We start from the raw sequence: 19,002 nt of genomic DNA on the forward strand, positions 1-19,002 counted from the left end.
AGACTGATAGATCTCAATTACTTCTGTTCTCATTTGTTCCTGAATTTCTTTGGATCTTGGCATGATGTCTAGCTTTTGAGGTGCTTTTGGTCTACTTCTCTGTGTCAGGCAGCTCCTATTGAAGTGATTTCTTGATTGAAACAGGTGTGGCAGTAATCAGGCCTGGGGGTGGCTACGGAAATTGAACTCAGGTGTGATACACCACAGTTAGGTTATTTTTTAACAAGGGGGCAATTACTTTTTCACACGGGGCCATGTAGGTTTGGATTTTTTCTCCTAAATAATAAAACCATCATTTAAAAACTGCATTTTGTGTTTACTTGTGTTATATTTAACTAATGGTTAAATGTGTTTGATGATCAGAAACATTTTGTGTGACAAACATGCAAAAGAATAAGAAATCAGGAAGGGGGCAAATAGTTTTTCACACCACTGTAAACTGCAAGGCGAATAAGTATCTAGAAACTTGACAGGGCGGAAAGTTAAGTTCATACCAGAATATTCTGATTACAGGAAGAGAAAGAGGGCAAATAAATGAAAATGTACTTGAACTAATTTTTGTAAAATAATACTTACGTTAGCTTAGAAGATTAAAAAAACAGCCACCATGGCCCCCGGCTCACTCACAGTTTGCCTGTCTATCACAATCATTTAATCTGAGAGTCCTGCCTTGTTGGAATTCATCAGGCATTTCATCCTTTGGACCTTTACACCAAATGATGCTCCCTTGACTCAGCTGAAGACACAAAGACTTCAACAACTGCTCAGAAACTCACTGAAAATTCCTGCTGTGCCACAGACTCCGACACTGTTGATGTGCTGCCTTCACGGCTGTTTGTTTCAAGAAGGTAAATCAGAATTAAAAGTCAAGTTAAATGCCGTTTTCCTTTAATGGTTGAGAAATGCTGCAAGGTAAAAGTGAAATACTGTATTTTTAAGGGATTATGTGCCCCAGGGAAAATGATCACTACTTCTCACTTTTTCATTTTTAATTCTGCAGTGACAATTGAGAAGAAACTGTAATTAAAAGCTACATACATGACATCCATTTTGCAGATTTTGTGTTTTCTTCTCTTGGTCAATAAGCAAGAAAAAAAATAAAACAACAAGTTTTATACAGTTGGTTTCAGGTTGCTGTTGCCAAAATTACACAGATGAAGTTTAAATTCCAGAGTTGTAGATGGATGATCTCACCATTTTAGAAATAGTTTAATATAAATATGTATTTTTCCCTTCCTGGCAAACCTTTGGATTGTCCTCTCACTCTGTTCTCTTAACCACGTTCAGATTTCCTACAATTGTCACAGCAGCTCCAACCTCTCTAACAATGTCGGCCACTGAAAACACAGTTACCCACCTTTTATACTGAGCCATGAATGACTTGGCACATTACAGGTGAACCCAACAAACACAGATACTGTGACTAAAGGAAACATCAGACACTTATACAAGACAATACAGTCGAGCTCTTGAACATCTCCACCATACTGAGTGGCTGATTTACCAGCAGGATTTAATACTTTTCAGGTAGGTTTGGACTTCACCGTTCGTCTTCTCCATGACACTGATCTAACAATCCACTGGCACTGGGCCACCATGATTCCTTTTCCTTGAGCTGGTTGAAAACTTCACCAAGTTCGTTTGTTAATTCCCAGCGACGGTGTGCCCAGTGGAAATGAGTTGGTTGCCCTGAGGGAGCCTGGCCTTGCTGGTATTCAAAACAAGGACTTAACTCAATGGCAAGTGCAGAGCGGACCAGTCCGACAGCGCCACTTCGCTCTGGGCATGGATGATATAAACGCCCATTTACAGGGTGCATATACAGTGCTTCTGGTCGAAAGGGCACTGCCAAACGTTCTGAACCTCCACAATAGGAAAGGAGCTCGGCATCGGATCCTCTCGTCAACATCTTAGTAAACACGACTGGCCGGTCTTCACAGCGTAGGAAGTTACGCTCCCTGCCACACAGAGACAGGAATGGGAATGAATCCTGGTACCGACCAATCTCATTTCTTTGTAGGCGTGAGAAGAAGAAGGCTAGGAAATGTTGATCTGAGAGGCAAACAGACAAAGGGTCATTTAAAACTCGATTCAGCCAGGCCTGCAAAGTGCCTTATTGTATTATGAGACCAGTTTGAGAGGCACTACTAGGCATAAATAAAGACGAAATAATGTAATTATTTCTACCGTTCATGTCTGTTACCCTTGCCATTTTGATGTATAGGCCTTCTAAATGTTTACTATAGCTACCTTCACATCCTCACCAGGACATTTTATTCACGTTACATAAAAATGTTCATTATAAGGTTTGTACAGTACCTTATCATAACACTGACTACCTGTATATACAATTCAGATCTTATATTGATCAAGAACATGCATTACTCTAAAAGCAGTATTAAAGTAAGACCGTACTTAATGCAAATATACAAGTGTAAGTCAATGACTATCTACACTTTTGTGATATTGTTGTTTAGGTTAGCTGTACAGCTTTCTCTGTGCACATGTGGGAACGTGGTGTCGCGTGTGGTCACAGTGATAACACTTTGACCTCCATCAGTCAGCTTTTCTTGTTGTTCTCTGGGCAAAAAACATGGCTGCTCTGCTCTCCATTTGCAACAAACAACAGCAACGTGCAGTGATCAGCTTTTTATGGGCTGAAGGTATACCTTGAGCTTTCTGTACAATATGGAAGACAGTGTTTTACCGAGTGGCGTAGCTATGGGGCGGTACACCCCGGGTGGCACATTTTTTGGGGCTGGCATTATTGGCCAAAAGGCTCAGTACAATTCGTGTGTAAGCAGCAGGGTTTGGAAAAACATCACTCATGAATGAAAAAAAGTACAATTCTCTTATTTTTATCCACAAATGCTTCAAAAATAATTTTCAGACTGTCCTTCTGTGAAGGCATCAGACACAGCAGTTGAAATTTATGAGGCAATAACAAAAATAAACATTAACTTCGTAGAAATTATCATCGGTGTAAACAACTAATTTACAATTTATAATTTCGCTTCGTTATCAATCAGAATGTGTTCTTGCTCTGCGTAGAAAACGTCCCCACCTAACACTTGTACACTACACTGTTCTGGTTTTCACAGCGTAATTATATTAAATTAATAATCAGAGCACGGCCTATCAGTGTGTCTATACTATATTGTTGTCTAGTTTATGCTTAGAAATAATTATCTGTGAAAAATTCTGTGGTGGGCTGGCGCCCTGCCCAGGGTTTGTTTGCTGCCTTGCGCCCTGTGTTGGCTGGGATTGGCTCCAGCAGACACCAGTGACCCTGTAGTTAGGATATAGCGGGTTAAATAATGGATGGTTGGCTGGATGTGAAAAATTATTGCTGCTTCTCTATATATGAATAAATCTATGCAGAATGCATGCTCATTTTTCTCTATATGTCATTTTAATTTTCTATTTAAATAGGTTAACATATTCAGACTTGGGGGTTCACCCCCTGCTCACTTTGCTCGCCAACTCCCCCAGCCTGCGTTATGCGCCAGCCACTTCACGTGTCTGCGCTCGCATTGTAAAGAGGGGGGCTGAAAGCATCCAAGGAGACACCCCCTCTTAAATGGTGATACAATGGGAAACAAATAGTTTTTTTTACCTCCTCTTTGCTCACTCCACACTCTGCGCTTCAAACATTTAAAAGCCTGTACGGTAGCTGTCCTACTCTTCGTCTTTTATTTCCGGTATAAATCTCTTCGCACAAATTCTCGTCTCGCAGGAATTGATCTCGACAAAAAAATGAAGGTGATCAAGTAGTATGAGGGAGGAAAGAAAGCAACTTTAAGTTATCCCATTATAACCAGTGTTTGCTACAGTGCTGTACTGCTGCACTGGGGCTTTGAATCTGGTTAACCTTTGAAGCTTCTGCGTTGTGACTCACAATGTGCCACCTCGTGCAAACCGACATGAAGGGGTAATGACACCATACTGAACTACTTTATCTGTTAATGTTTAGTATTAACTGGCTGAAATGTTAAAACAGAAAACATTTGAGTGCTCAAACTCTGCTGGTACAATATATCACATTAAAGTTTCACAAATTCTCAAACGAATAATACCAAACATATATACATGTAGGTTTGAAAATCAGCCCGATTTAATGCATGACATTAAAACGTCACATAAAATTGTTGCACTTTTAGGCTTAGGATTTATATATATATATACTAGCTGATTACCCAGTGGCTTCGCTCACTGAGTGCAAGGGAAAAAAATAAAATGTAGTATTTATAAAATAAGTTATTAAGTAGTAAAACATTTTGATAAAAGAATTTGAAGAACATGTAAGAAGCGTATAAATTATTAAACAGTAAAACATTAACATTTAAGAAGTAAAGATACATTGAGTACTACTGCAGTGGTTTTGGGTAAACTACCTGCTTGACAACCTTGCACTACGTGCCTGCGATTTAAGAGAAAAATTATTCTGAGAAATGTGGACGCTGCCCTTCCGTGCTTAATGGGCAGAAGGTCCAAACAATTCCCAAGTCCAATACTTTACATGAAGAGGTCGGTACATATTCTTAGATGTAAACCCTCCATCTTCTTAAAAGAAGCAACCTTGAATTTTGCGGGGTTTTAGTGACCCGAACTCACCTTAAGGGACAGTAAGTAGCCGTGCACCGCAATTTACCAAGAGAGTCACGCTTCGATGGCGCCGATTACACTCATTCGCAAAGATTTCCACTGTCCAAGGAGCCGACGGGGCACTCAAAGTGTCACAAACAGTGCAAGAAGAGAGGACGGCACCCGAAACTGTTGACCCGGCAGAGCAGCCCGACATTCCGTGCCTTCCAGCATCCACTTTGTTGTCACGACCCCTCGCCGCTGAGGGTGGTCTTCTACAGCTCGGCGCAGTTAAAAAGTAGAAAGACGCAAAGTTGTTTTCTTCATCTCTTCTACTATCAAGTACTGCCAATTAAAAAAAAAGTTACAATGTGGCAGTTTCCACGACAGTCACGTGGACGAATAAATAAAACTTCTCTGTCAGAACGCGCCTGGTGGCGGACGGCTCAGCGCTGGAGTCCAGAGAGGTGGGCTGGGAGAGGCGACGCAGGGCGCACTTCTATGGGATATATCGGCGTGTTCGTGTTTACTTTTTTTCAATATCAGTAAAGTAACTCTCACACAAATAATAACAATTTGTAAAGACGATATAAAAATGGCATCCACAAACGAAGTGATTAGTTCCTGTATTATAATATGTTCTGTGGTCATACGTAATTTCCATTTCGCGTGGTCATACATAATTTCCGTTTCAAATGCGAAAAGAATTTTATATATATTGTCAGGGATGCCAGGGGGGCGGCACGGTGGCGCAGTGGTAGCACTGCTGCCTCGCAGTTAGGAGACCCAGGTTCGCTGCGTGGAGTTTGCATGTTCTCCCCGTGTCTGCGTGGGTTTCCTCCGGGCACTCCGGTTTCCTCCCACAATCCAAAGACATGCAGGATAGGTGGATTGGTGATTCTAAATTGGCCCTAGTGTGTTTGTGTGTGTCCTGCGGTGGGTTGGCACCCTGCCCGGGGTTTGTTTCCTGTCTTGTGCCCTGTGTTGGCTGGGTTTGGTTCCAGCAGACCCCCGTGACCCTGTGTTCGGATTCAGCGGGTTAGAAAATGGATGGATTGATGGATGGGATGCCAGGGGCAACGACCCGGCCGGGATGCCATGAGGGACCGGATGTGGGTCTAAGCCCACCCTGGATCACGTGGGGGCCGCCTTCCTGGTTGCTCTGGGGGCCATCGAAGCTCCACCCTGTAGGGGCCCATGGTCACCGCCAGGAGGCGCCCCAATGCCTTGGGGACCTGTTACCCCAGCACTTCCGCCACACCAGGAAGTGCTGGGGGGGAAGAATTAGGGCGGCGCCCGGAGAGCTGCCGGGAGGACAGCCGGCACTTCCACCACGCTGGGGCGTGGCCAGAGGAGGAATGCCGGGAACACCTGGGGCTCATCCGGGGACTGTTTAAAAGGGGCCGTCTCCATTCATTCAGTGCTAGAGTCGGGTGGAAGGAGGACAAGGCAGAAGAGAGTGGAGGTGGCCCGAGTGTCATTTTGGGGTTTGTGCACTTTATGGACTTTGGATTGGGTCTAAGTGACCATTATTATATTTGTAAATATTGTAAATAAACGTGTGGTGGTATTTTAACAACATGTCCACCTGTCTGTGTCCGGGCCGCGTCCACAATATATATATATATATATATATATATATATATATATATATATATATATATATATATATAAATAGAGTAGATATGTTAAAGGGCAGCAAACTGAAGCACCACCCCGCCCCGAGCGGCACAAACTCGAGCTACGCCACTGGTTTTACCACAGCAGAGTGTTAGTGAATGGACTGAGAAGTTCAAAAGTACAAAGAAGGAGAAGGATGCCCATCCACGTCCACTACCGACAATACAATATCGAGCAAGTCTTTACCATGACTCTGACAAACCAACCAGGATTTTGGCCCCTGCTACACCTTCAGTCCATAAAAAAGTGAATCACTGCCCGCTACGCTTCTTTGGTGCAAATGGAGGCCGGAGTGGCCATGTTGACTGCTACAAAACAGCAAGAGAAACTGACTGATCGAGGCTGAAGGCTTTACCACAGTGAGCACAGGAACTCCATGTTTCCACCCGTGTGCAGGGAAAGCCAACCCAATCAAAATGATCACAAAAGTGTGGGTAATCATTGAATTACCTTGTAGACAGACGGACAGATAAAACTTTGTCTCCAAGGTGAATGTTAAGACTTCACAGACGCTCAATAAAAAATGTAAATATTATAACAACTCCTCTGAACACACACACACACAGAGAAGAACGTCTGGCTTGGCTAATGATAACAGATATGCTGCCGTCTAATATCAGGCTGGTACAGGGAAGTACGTTGGCACAGACAGTGGACAAATCTGCCCATTTGTGCCACAGGTTTATATTTAAAGACATTTAACATTTAAATAAAGCGGGTGCCGGCCCAACCGTGGTGACTCTGACCTGGACTGAGCAGGTCTGATAAGGGGTCAGTGGTTGGTGACTGTCAGACTGCCTACCACCACAGCGGCATGTTTGCCTTCTGGTTCAATATCACTTTTACTTGTAAAGGCTTATCATCAAGGCACTACTTTCAGACATATTCCTCAAGAATCAGATTCTGGAAGAAAAAAAAAAACGAAACCTCAATAATAAAATAAAACTGAATAAATAAAGCTCATGCATTTGTATGTTTTTTACCCCACTGACAACTCAGGATTTCTTATCATATAAATTGGAGGTTACATAAACGTAGAACGTAGAAACTTGACTTCACTACGACCAAGTAATGCAATTCAAAAGTGACAGAAGGTAAGCCATGTGTGCTCCAGTCCTCTGCGCTGATGTTATCCCTTTTCAAATGTAAAGACATGTCACAAAGCAAAGGGTGTTTTTAATAATACAGGTTTATAGTCAATAAATGCCACACTGATCACTCTAAATCCACCCCACTTCTGTTTATACGTTAAGAAAATGAACACGTTACCTTTAAAGCAACTGATAAAGTTCTTGACTTTTGAGTCATCCAGGAACAACTGCAATGAAATGGGAAACATCATGACCTCTCTTGGACAAGGTGTGACACACAGGTGACAACACAGTAGCTGGGCACTTTACACAAAGGGACAGGACTTGTGTTATTAAACAGGATACTGAAAAGAGCAGGGGGCTGGGGCTGAAGAGCAGTAACAATGAAGGCAGAAACTTTACACAGAACTTTTTTTTTTATAAATATATACAGTGGTGTGAAAAACTATTTGCCCCCTTCCTGATTTCTTATTCTTTTGCATGTTTGTCACACAAAATGTTTCTGATCATCAAACACATTTAACCATTAGTCAAATATAACACAAGTAAACACAAAATGCAGTTTTTAAATGATGGTTTTATTATTTAGGGAGAAAAAATATCCAAACCTACATGGCCCTGTGTGAAAAAGTAATTGCCCCCTTGTTGAAAAATCACCTAACTGTGGTGTATCACACCTGAGTTCAATTTCCTGATTACTGCCACACCTGTTTCAATCAAGAAATCACTTCAATAGGAGCTGCCTGACACAGAGAAGTAGACCAAAAGCACCTCAAAAGCTAGACATCATGCCAAGATCCAAAGAAATTCAGGAACAAATGAGAACAGAAGTAATTGAGATCTATCAGTCTGGTAAAGGTTATAAAGCCATTTCTAAAGCTTTGGGACTCCAGTGAACCACAGTGAGAGCCATTATCCACAAATGGCAAAAACATGGAACAGTGATGAACCTTCCCAGGAGTGGCCGGCCGACCAAAATTACCCCAAGAGCGCAGAGACGACTCATCCGAGAGGTCACAAAAGACCCCAGGACAACGTCTAAAGAACTGCAGGCCTCACTTGCCTCAATTAAGGTCAGTCTTCATGACTCCACCATAAGAAAGAGACTGGGCAAAAACGGCCTGCATGGCAGATTTCCAAGACGCAAACCACTGTTAAGCAAAAACAACATTAGGGCTCGTCTCAATTTTGCTAAGAAACATCTCAATGATTGCCAAGACTTTTGGGAAAATACCTTATGGACTGATGAGACAAAAGTTGAACTTTTTGGAAGGCAAATGTCCCGTTACATCTGGCGTAAAAGGAACACAGCATTTCAGAAAAAGAACATCATACCAACAGTAAAATATGGTGGTGGTAGTGTGATGGTCTGGGGTTGTTTTGCTGCTTCAGGACCTGGAAGGCTTGCTGTGATAGATGGAACCATGAATTCTACTGTCTACCAAAAAATCCTGAAGGAGAATGTCCGGCCATCTGTTCGTCAACTCAAACTGAAGCGATCTTGGGTGCTGCGACAGGACAATGACCCAAAACACACCAGCAAATCCACCTCTGAATGGCTGAAGAAAAACAAAATGAAGACTTTGGAGTGGCCTAGTCAAAGTCCTGACCTGAATCCAATTGAGATGCTATGACCTGCATGACCTTAAGAAGGCGGTTCATGCTAGAAAACCCTCAAATAAAGCTGAATTACAACAATTCTGCAAAGATGAGTTTGCCAAAATTCCTCCAGAGCGCTGTAAAAGACTCACTGCAAGTTATCGCAAACGCTTGATTGCAGTTATTGCTGCTAAGGGTGGCACAACCAGTTATTAGGTTCAGGGGGCAATTACTTTTTCACACAGGGCCAAGTAGGTTCGGATATTTTTTTCCTCCCTAAATAATAAAAACCATCATTTAAAAACTGCATTTTGTGTTTACTTGTGTTATATTTGACTAATGGTTAAATGTGTTTGATGATCAGAAACATTTTGTGTGACAAACATGCAAAAGAATAAGAAATCAGGAAGGGGGCAAATAGTTTTTCACACCACTGTATATATTTATTTTTCTTTTAAATAGGTTTGTTATAGTCACAGACAGGACCGGGGGAAAACAAAAACAAAAGAAAATGGAAGAAAGTGTGGAAAGAGTCAGATGGTGGACAATGGAAGAAAAGATAAAAAGGAGGATAGAGAGAGAGGGGGGGGTGACGAAACAAAACACTGACAATCTGCTTCAATACCTGTTGAGAGGAGAAAAAAAAGAAAAAAAAAACAGCAGGCAAAAACACAGCAACCAACATCTGTATCAATCACAGTGATTAATAAATATTAAATGCTATTGAACAGCACAGTACTAATACAGTACTAATATTACAAGATAGGATTAGAGGGAGCCACTAGGCAAGACAGTGTGTGTCTGTGATTACCTGATTATACACACGTGTTCACCTGTGTGCACACCCGTATATGTGAGCGCACTTGTATTCATAAGGTTCTTCCATGTAAATGTCTAATAGTGTGTGTGGGGAACAGCAGTCCCGCTCCCCAGGACCCGAAGCAGATATGTAGGAGACCCGTGCCCCAGACATCCAGAGAAACCCCCGGACACAGGAGTCGAAGGTGGATCCACGCAGGGATGACTGCAGCCCCCACTCAGAAAAGAGCAGAGGAGAGCCCCGGAGGAAGGTCATCCAGCAGCCACTGTGCCAAAGCCCTGGGGGGCCATGGTGGCGAGCCCGCGGGCCCCGTCGGCAGTCGGCCGCACCAGGGAGGACCGGGCCCGTGCCCGGGATCCAAGAGCCCCCCGCCCACCAGCAGGGGCCTGACACAGCTGTGAGATCCAGGTCCCGCCAAGCAATCGCCGGGAGTGAGCCAGCACCCACCCGAGTATCCAGCCCAGGACATCGAGAACCGCCAACACTACAGCGGTTGGGGGGATCATCCACTGGCAGGGAGTGGGGGAGTGAGGCCCCCTCCCCTGAGGGAGCTTGCGATGTTTTGAGTGAGGTGGAGTCTAAGATCTGACCTGACACAAAGACATAGACATACAGGCACACGTATACACAAGCATACGTTCCCACATTCATGTGCACGTATACAATCGCTCACACACTCATCCAACATGGAGACATACAAAAATGAACACTGTACACACACTCCCACTCCCCATGTATACTTTACCTCTGGGGTGTAGACCAGGAGGACCGCCCCAGCTCCCGCAGTAGTCCGGAGGCCCACCAGCCCAGAACCTGACTCGACGGCCAGCTCCTCCTCTCAGCCCCCAGCCGGCGAACAGAAAGAGCGGGGCCCCGCCTCTCCCGCTCTAATATGATGTTGGTGAGTGTTGTTCTAAAGTGCTTTTAAAACAGGAGGAGGATATGGCTCTGAACACCTCTCCTCCCGAGAACCCTCACTGTCTATGTGCGATTTAAAATTGAGAAGTAGACACTGGCGCCAGAGGTAAGGATGAATGAACAGACCGCCCTCTTGACACCATTCAGTGTGTCCACCCCAAGGCCCTATATGTATGTGTCATGAAAGGGTAGGTAATGGGAATGTCTAAGTTGTGAATTAAAATAGAGATACAGGTGGTCACTAGGGGACAAAGGAGGAATACCTCCCCTGCACCCCAGCAACTCACCTGCACCTCCAGGCCCTACATGAGTGTTGGTGTGATGGAGCGGGAGAAGGGGAGCATTAAGGGATGGGAAGGAAAGGAAGAATGGGGGGGAATGCCACCCCCACCCCGGTGCCAGCTCCCCTGCTGACCCCCATAGGCACCCCCGCTCCCCAGAAACCATCCAGGGCAGGGGACCCAGGCCCGACGAGACCAGGGCCCACGCCAGCGGTACCACCAGGCGACCCGGAGAACGGCGCAGCCCTCCGGCCCCCACCACCATGCAAAAACTATGCCCATCCCAACATTCAGTCAACTCCCAAACTACATATGACAATAGAAACCCAGGCCGAGTCCATCCTCCACCTCTGTTAACTCCCCCCGCCTGCAGAGTGGGCACCTCATGAGCAGGGACCACCTGCAGACAGATGGCAACAACTTCCCCGCCAGCTAACGAGGCCCCCAGTTCCGCCGATGCGCTGAGAGCCCCCGCGCCAGGGCCGGGCCCAGGTATATTCACTGACCCACAACCCCGGTGACACACCCCACAGGACCCAAGCCCCCCAGACCCAGCCAGAACCCCAGCCCAGAGGCGGAGCAGCCCCAGAACCCCAGGCCCGCCCGGAGCCTCCCGGGCGCGGCACGGCTACCAGGCTGGCAGCCCACGTCCACCAGCACAGGCTCCGCCAGTAGCAGCACAGGCTCCGCCAGTAGAACTTTACACAGAACTGAAAGGTAGAAAACATAATATGTGTTAAACAATGTTATCAGCAAATGATTAAGTCATGTATTATAATGCAGAAGATTATTAATGCTATGCTACACTTTTAATGAGTGACTCACATACATCGGTGGAGGGGCCTGCCAAGATGCACATCTCTCTATTCTAATAAAATAAATCTTGAGGAGAGAGACGAGACTTTCTCAGAGAGACACTTTCACATCCCGTGAGACGAGACTTTGTGCCAAGAGATTTAACTACGTCTGGGGCCGGAAATAAAAGACAAGGAGTAGATGACAAAGTTAAATGTTAATTGAAAAACATTGGCGCTTTACACATGCAGAGCACGTTAGACATAATGGAAGTACGAAAATTTGCAAGTCTCAAAAAAATGATAGTAAAGATCACATTAGCACAAACAAGCGGAAATTATTACTCGGTGAACAGCGAAAAGAGATCAGATATATTGTTTGGATTTAAACTTTAGGTCGGAGACTTGTAGATCATCTAATTTGTGTTGCCATCAGAGAAAAGTAGCGTTTCTTCCCAATGAAGAGGCATGTCCGTGAGAATTAAAAGTTTTCTTGTTTGGTGAATGTCAAATACACACATGTGAGCAGCAGAGACATGAAGTTGCTGGCGTGTAGCGCAGGTAAGGCGAGCCAAGTGAGCAGGAGGCAACGGCTACTAGTATTACCAAAATAAATCTCCAATAAGGGTTGTATTCTCCCCAAGTGACTTTTGTTTCTTTAAAGCCACAGCTAATGTAAGTATGTTAATAATCAACAAATACAGTTGTTTAATTTTTCCTACATACTTGCATGTCACACACCCTTAACAATGAGAAACAGCCGACCTTGGTGCCACAATCACTCCTAACCTATTAATTGCTATATTCAGGTTTACTTCCATACTGGTGTAAAGTGGAGAAGGGCAGACTGACTGTAATAACCTTTAGCATACCTTTGCTTAAATGGAAGAATCCTAATCCACCTTTGATAAGTCAGTGGGTAACTGCTGCCCTATGTTATTTGAAATTGGGGAAAAAAAAACCAAAATTCTCAAAAACCTTTTTAAAAACATGGAAACAATTAATTAAAAAAAATCAGAATAAGCATTCATTTAGGGGAGAAAGGATGTGTCTCCTTTTTTTGCTCTTTCTCACGGGTGGGGATTGAATTCTTGTTTTTTGGGGGGGTTTTGAAATTATTTGTTGTATTAGTTCTTCAGATTTTATTTGCTTAATTGCATACCACGTTACTTTAACAAATCCATCCATCACCCAACCCGCTATATCCTAACTACAGGGTCACGGGTGTCTGCTGGAGCCAATCCCAGCCAACACAGGGCGCAAGGCAGGAAACAAACCCCGGTCAGGGCGCCAGCCTACCGCAGTGCTAAAATAAATAGAATAAATTTAAACGCGATATTTTCCTCTGTTACATGCCCTGTCGATCCTCAAATAGCTGGGTGTTCGTTTGACGGCATCCATGCTGGAATGTGCCGTCTGTAGAAGCGCCTGTCCGCGCAAACCTCAACCACGCGTCACACACACCCCACTGTGACAAACAAAAAATGTCTCCCTAATGAACTAAAGAAAAACATAAACGGTCCAGCATCCCAACGATCCATCAATTTTCTAAACCCACTTATCCAGAGAAAAGAACGCGGGGGAGCCGGAGCCTAAGTCGGCAAGAATTCGGGGCGATGCAGGACGGCAGCCCATCGTAGGGTGAACGAACGGACACAGACGGGTCAAATAACCTGCAAGTCTTTCAAAACAGTTAAGTGATGACATCTGAATATTACGCCATGCTTACATTTTCTAACTTTTTAAAAATATAAAAGGAACTGATTATTTTGCCACAAGTATAATAAATAGACAACCAAAAAAGAGTTTTCTATCGTTCCAGCATCATTAACAGAACATGTGTACATTCTGATTGCAAAGCTTTAATTGTGAGATGTACGCTTTACTGCAACTTTCTATTACAAACAATTCATGCAATGACACTTAAGAGATGATATACATTTTTATTGGTAATGTTGTGAATCTAAAAAATGCAAATATTTTTTTATTGTTCGCTGTGCTCCCCAAACTCCGCCCCCGCCCATATTCGGCACGTCTGGAGTGAGTGGGCAGGGCTGCGATGTGCTGGTGAAATGAGGGGCGGTGCTTGAGCACTTGTTAAAAGTAACCTTTTCAAATTACATTTCTTCTGTATGTATTTATTTAAGGTGTCTCGGATTAACATTTTATTAATTTGTGTAAGTCTCGCATTTTGTTATCCCGGTACAGGTGACCGTGTGGCACTTTAATGTTTAAGTGTCTTTGCTTGCTCACCTGGCCCTGGTGGTCCACGTAATAGAAGTACTCCCGTACTCGGGGCTCCGGGCTCTGCCCTTGCACGTAGCTCAAGACTCGACTAGCTTGCCGCGGCCTCCTTATTAACCGCCGAGTCAAAGATGCGATTCGAAGCATCTCCGGTTCGTATAAAATCCGCGCCTAGTTTATCCTTGGGAACAGCCTTTCAGTGACACACCTTCCCGATTTGCCTGTGGCTCTCTTGTTAACATAATCTTCTACTTCTTCTTTTTTACTGAGTTTTTACACTCTGTGGTGCATTACCGCCATCTTCTGCACCGGAGGTGTAAATAACCCATATCTGTTTTATAATCCAGACCGTGTTAAAAAAAAAATACTTTACCACGTGGCACTACAATTTTTCAATCTGAGTATCAACATAATCTGAAATTACCCATGGGAATAATAAAGTGTATTTTATCTAATGTAGTCTAATTTAATAAGAAAATCGATACCATACCTGAAACAATATTATCAAAATGACAATGGAACCATAAATAGACAAATTTAAATAAATATATAACGTTTTTGTTTCCATGCAAGCATATTTCTTACAAGAATATTAATACAAGAGAAAAATGGAAAGCAAACGTAATGTTAATAAATCAATCATTTTCATTGAAAACATGGAATATGTTCCTGAGACATATTTACTGCCAGTTAAATACTTAGTGCAAGCTTTAGGAAAGCTGACAGTAATTCATTCTTGGCGTGCTGCGCAAGAATGAGGTGACTTTTGAAAGGACTGAATGAATGGTCACTTAAGATAGTCACTCGACCTAAGGAATAAAGTGGTCACAAAAATCGATGCAGTTTATTTATCTCGTTTTAAATAAAGTTTTCCAGATGAGGAGGAGGTTGGGAGCATGCGCTGATGACGCGGTGTCGCACCCACCACCACACGGCGAGCCACCCGGGTTGGGACCCGAGGGTTGCGGGTGGAGTGCCAATCCTGCCACCAACCCCCAAGTTTTCCCTGTAAATTGGAAGACCTGCTTGCGGGGCTGGACGTAGATTAACGTCATACGCAGGACGAAGCAATTGCAAGTTAAGGGCCTTTTTCAGATGAGCCTCGCCATTAATATAGCCTAACAACATAATTTTGTTCGCAAATAATTCAGCATATTCCGGTTTTAATTTAACAAGTCAATGACTCAATAAAAAAACTTAGCTAATGCATTCCTAAAAATGTACCTTTTTTTTTGCAGGATAAACCTACTTGAATAATTTGGCGAACATTCCACTTTGAAATGTTTAATGCTGACATCGCGCTGAATGTCTGCAGCTTTTGTTTCAACCTTTTGATATTTTCTGATATTCTCAATGGTCCAAACATTTCCTTCACGTTACTGTTAGACTGAAATTTGTTAAAACACTTTAAAAGTATCGCGAGAAGAAATTCTTCCACGCCGAATCACCATAAACATACTGCAGTATCTTCTTTGCCCCTCTGGTACTGATTTGATAGATAGATAGATAGATAGATAGATAGATAGATAGATAGATAGATAGATAGATAGATACTTTATTAATCCCAAGGGGAAATTCACATAATCCAGCAGCAGTATACTGATACAAAGAAACAATATTAAATTAAATAGTAATAAATATAAAAAAAATTAAAATAAAATTTATGTTAGCATTTACTCCCCCGGGTGGAATTGAAGAGTCGCATAGTGTGGGGGAGGAATGATCTCCTCAGTCTGTCAGTGGAGCAGGACGGTGACAAAAGTCTGTCACTGAAGCTACTCCTCTGTCTGGAGATGATCCTGTTCAGTGGATGCAGTGGATTCTTCATGATTGACAGGAGTTTGCTTAGTGCCCGTCGCTCTGCCACAGATGTTAAACTGTCCAACATTACTCCTACAATAGAGCCTGCCTTCTTAACAAGTTTGTCCAGGCGTGAGGCGTCTTTCATCTTTATGCTGCCACCCCAGCACACCACCGCGTAGAAGAGGGCACTCGCCACAACCGTCTGGTAGAACATCTGCAGCATCTTACTGCAGATGTTGAAGGATGCCAACCTTCTCAGAAAGTATAGTCTGCTCTGACCTTTCTTACATAGAGCATCAGTATTGGCAGTATTTGGGTTCAGTGTGTGTCATAACAGCGAATACTATTTGTACATGGCCGCTGAAAACTGAATTTAGCATACAGCACAGCGGTGGCACTAAATACACGGCCGGTTTTTGTTTAATAATGAACTTTGGACCTTGCACAGATCCTTCAAGAAGGATGTGCTCTCTTACTGATATCAGTGCCAGCCCTGATTGTGAAATGTTACTGATTTTAAGGTTTGATTGACATTTCTGCCAGGGATTTGCTCTTAATTGGGTACAACCGGTACTTCCTTTAAGGCAAACTAGGCAATCTGAGATCTCTGCATCTCTGAGCCTCCATCCTGGAACTCCAAGTAGGTGCAGCTAACATCAGCATACTTGGCATTACTTGATTCAGATAACCCCCTACATACCTAATCTTAACCTTAGTGCAAAAGGGTGGAACTCTGGGGGTCTACAGCTGGGGTCTATTGGTGCCCATTAGAGTCAACGTCACATACTTGGAGCTGCAGATTTACAAGAGTCTTTGCTTAACCTAAATGGTAGAACAGGTGCCGTATCCGATTCAAAACACACAATCACCCCCCCAGGGCGGCAATATTTCAGGGAAGTATTTTTAACGACACAATACAGTCACTCAAAATAACTGTCCGATTGCATTGTTGTATTTTATTTTCACATACTTCCAATAGTAGTATGTGAGGACAGCTGCACTCAAACACTTTGCTAGGGCTGATTTAATATAATCATCTCCCAAATGGGTTTACCTTAAATCTTAACACACTATAGCAGTCCTTCATAATCCATTACTTGCAGGAATGCAAACAAAAGAATCAAAAATGGAGAAAAAGGACACAAAACAAAGACCTGAACCCCTTGTAGGAAAAATTCTGTGAGGTCGTCCATTGGTTTAGTAATATTGATTCTTAGTTATTTTGGATTATTTCCATACATGAGAAGAGAGTAAATACGAATCATGGGCAAAGATGTTAATACTTGTGATGCACCATCTGTTGGAATGACAAATGCAATCAACAACAACAACATTTATTTCTATAGCACATTTTCATACAAAAATGTAGCTCAAAGTGCTTTACATAATGAAGAATAGAAAAATAAAAGGCACGGTAAGAAAATAAAATCAGTCAACATTAAGTAAAATCGAATAAGAGTAAGGTCCGATGGCCAAGGAGGACAGAAAAAACAAAAAAAAAAACTCCAGATGCCTGGAGAAAAAAATAAAATCTGCAGGGGTTCCAGACCATGAGACCACCCAGACCCTCTGGGCATTCTACCTAACATAAATGAAACAGTCCTCTTTGGATTTAGGTTTCACACGGAAGGACTTGATGATGATGGCCATGCAGACTTCTGGCTTTTAATCCATCACTGTTGGAACATCACGGTGCTTTGATTAGATGGTGGAAAGGACACCAGAAAAAGAAACAGAAGAGAAAGTAGCATTTTATTACTTAGTTGCCAAAAAGCACTTCCAAAAATGAGCACTAGAGGGGAAATTATCAAACCTGGGTATTTAGCAGTGCAATATAATATAATATAATATAATATAATATAATATAATATAATATAATATAATATAATATAATATAATATAATATATAAACGTCTGCACGTGGAAGTGTGTGTGTGTGTCTGTCTGTGCGGCCTGGAAGTGCGAGGCTACAGCTTGAAGCAGAACGAAAGTGACTCCTTCACCAAAGTCAGTACCGCCGCTCCCTATACGCAGAGTACGCAGTCTGCGTAGGGCACCAACTCCCAGGGGGGCACCATCCCAGCTGCTCAAAAAAATCGTTTTTATATATTATAATAATAAATTAATATTAATAATATACAAATAAACAAAAATATAAACATATCTATATATTGCATTTTACGGTGAACGCAGAGTAGGCTAAGCACACGTGATGACGCGCGCGCCCTCATGTATTTACTTTTATTTGAATAAAGTTCTATTTTGGCCCCTATAGTAGGTGTGTTTTTTTATTATTTTATTTTTACTTCCGTAATATTTGGCACAAAAGTCAATTTCTGCTTAGGGCACCCATTTGGCCAGCAGCAGCCCTGACCAAAGTGAAACCGCTGAGGAAAGACAAACTCACTCAGCCGCTAATACACAAGCGAGGCGAGCACATCAGCAAACGAAACCTTGGAGGAGAGAGAAACTCGCTTAGCTGCAAACTGAAACTGCTGACTATGCATTTTATTTTTTTTTCTGACGATTTCTTTAGTTTCCAGGAGCCTTAACTTTTGACAGCACGGGCTTACACAGCTAGTATAATATAACAAGTAACGGCGCACTGTACGATGCTGTGCAGTGAATCCACTTGACTTGAGTTTTGATTCCTAGTTCTCATCCTCTTTCTTTCTCTGCACGTTTACCATTCGTTTGCTCAGAGGTTGATGCGCTTGCTGCTTTCTGGGCAGCTCTTCTTTTCTCCACCCTAGCGGCCCACTTCTTCTCTTCTTTTGTCGCCATCTTTTCGCATTAAAACTGATTAAGTCAGTGTTTGTGTTGCAATTACTTGGTACGTTTTCTTTAATTTTTCACTCAAGCTGGCACTTAAGTGGGCGGCACGGTGGCGCAGTGGTAGCGCTGCTGCCTCGCAGTTAGGAGACCCGGGTTCGCTTCCCGGTTCCTCCCTGCGTGGAGTTTGCATGTTCTCCCCGTGTCTGCGTGGGTTTCCTCCGGGCGCTCTGGTTTCCTCCCACAATCCACAGACATGCAGGTTAGGTGGATTGGCGATTCTAAATTGGCCCTAGTGTGTGCTTGGTGTGTTTGTGTGTGTCCTGTGGTGGGTTGGCACCCTGCCCAGGTTTGGTTCCTGCCTTGTGCCCTGTGTTGGCTGGGATTGGCTCCGGCAGACCCCCGTGACCCTGTGT

The 19,002-nt window shown here is 43.3% G+C and overlaps 1 protein-coding gene across 1 annotated transcript; it reads right to left on the reverse strand.

Moving 5' to 3' along the window:
• Window positions 1-871: 871 nt before the first annotated feature.
• c5h8orf82 (chromosome 5 C8orf82 homolog) lies at window positions 872-14,326 on the reverse strand. Its single transcript, XM_039753766.1, has 3 exons — window positions 14,021-14,326; window positions 7,534-7,582; window positions 872-2,052 (listed from the first exon to the last, which is right to left on the reverse strand). The coding sequence occupies exons 1-3, from the start codon at window positions 14,156-14,158 to the stop codon at window positions 1,541-1,543; spliced, it is 699 nt and encodes a 232-aa protein (XP_039609700.1). The 5' UTR covers window positions 14,159-14,326; the 3' UTR covers window positions 872-1,540.
• Between the last annotated feature and the right edge of the window lie 4,676 nt (window positions 14,327-19,002).

Source organism: Polypterus senegalus, chromosome 5 (assembly GCF_016835505.1).
Source record: "Polypterus senegalus isolate Bchr_013 chromosome 5, ASM1683550v1, whole genome shotgun sequence".
NCBI lineage: Eukaryota > Metazoa > Chordata > Cladistia > Polypteriformes > Polypteridae > Polypterus > Polypterus senegalus.

What these genes read in the sequence shown, in the direction of transcription:
- c5h8orf82 (XM_039753766.1), bottom strand. Translation starts at nt 14,158, where the DNA reads ATGCTTCGAATCGCATCTTTGACTCGGCGGTTAATAAGGAGGCCGCGG. An exon ending in ACGTGGACCACCAGGGCCAG is followed by an intron (nt 7,583 to 14,020) that starts GTGAGCAAGCAA and finishes ATTTCATTGCAG; the next exon opens with TTGTTCCTGGATGACTCAAA. An exon ending in CTTTATCAGTTGCTTTAAAG is followed by an intron (nt 2,053 to 7,533) that starts GTAACGTGTTCA and finishes TTTGCCTCTCAG; the next exon opens with ATCAACATTTCCTAGCCTTC.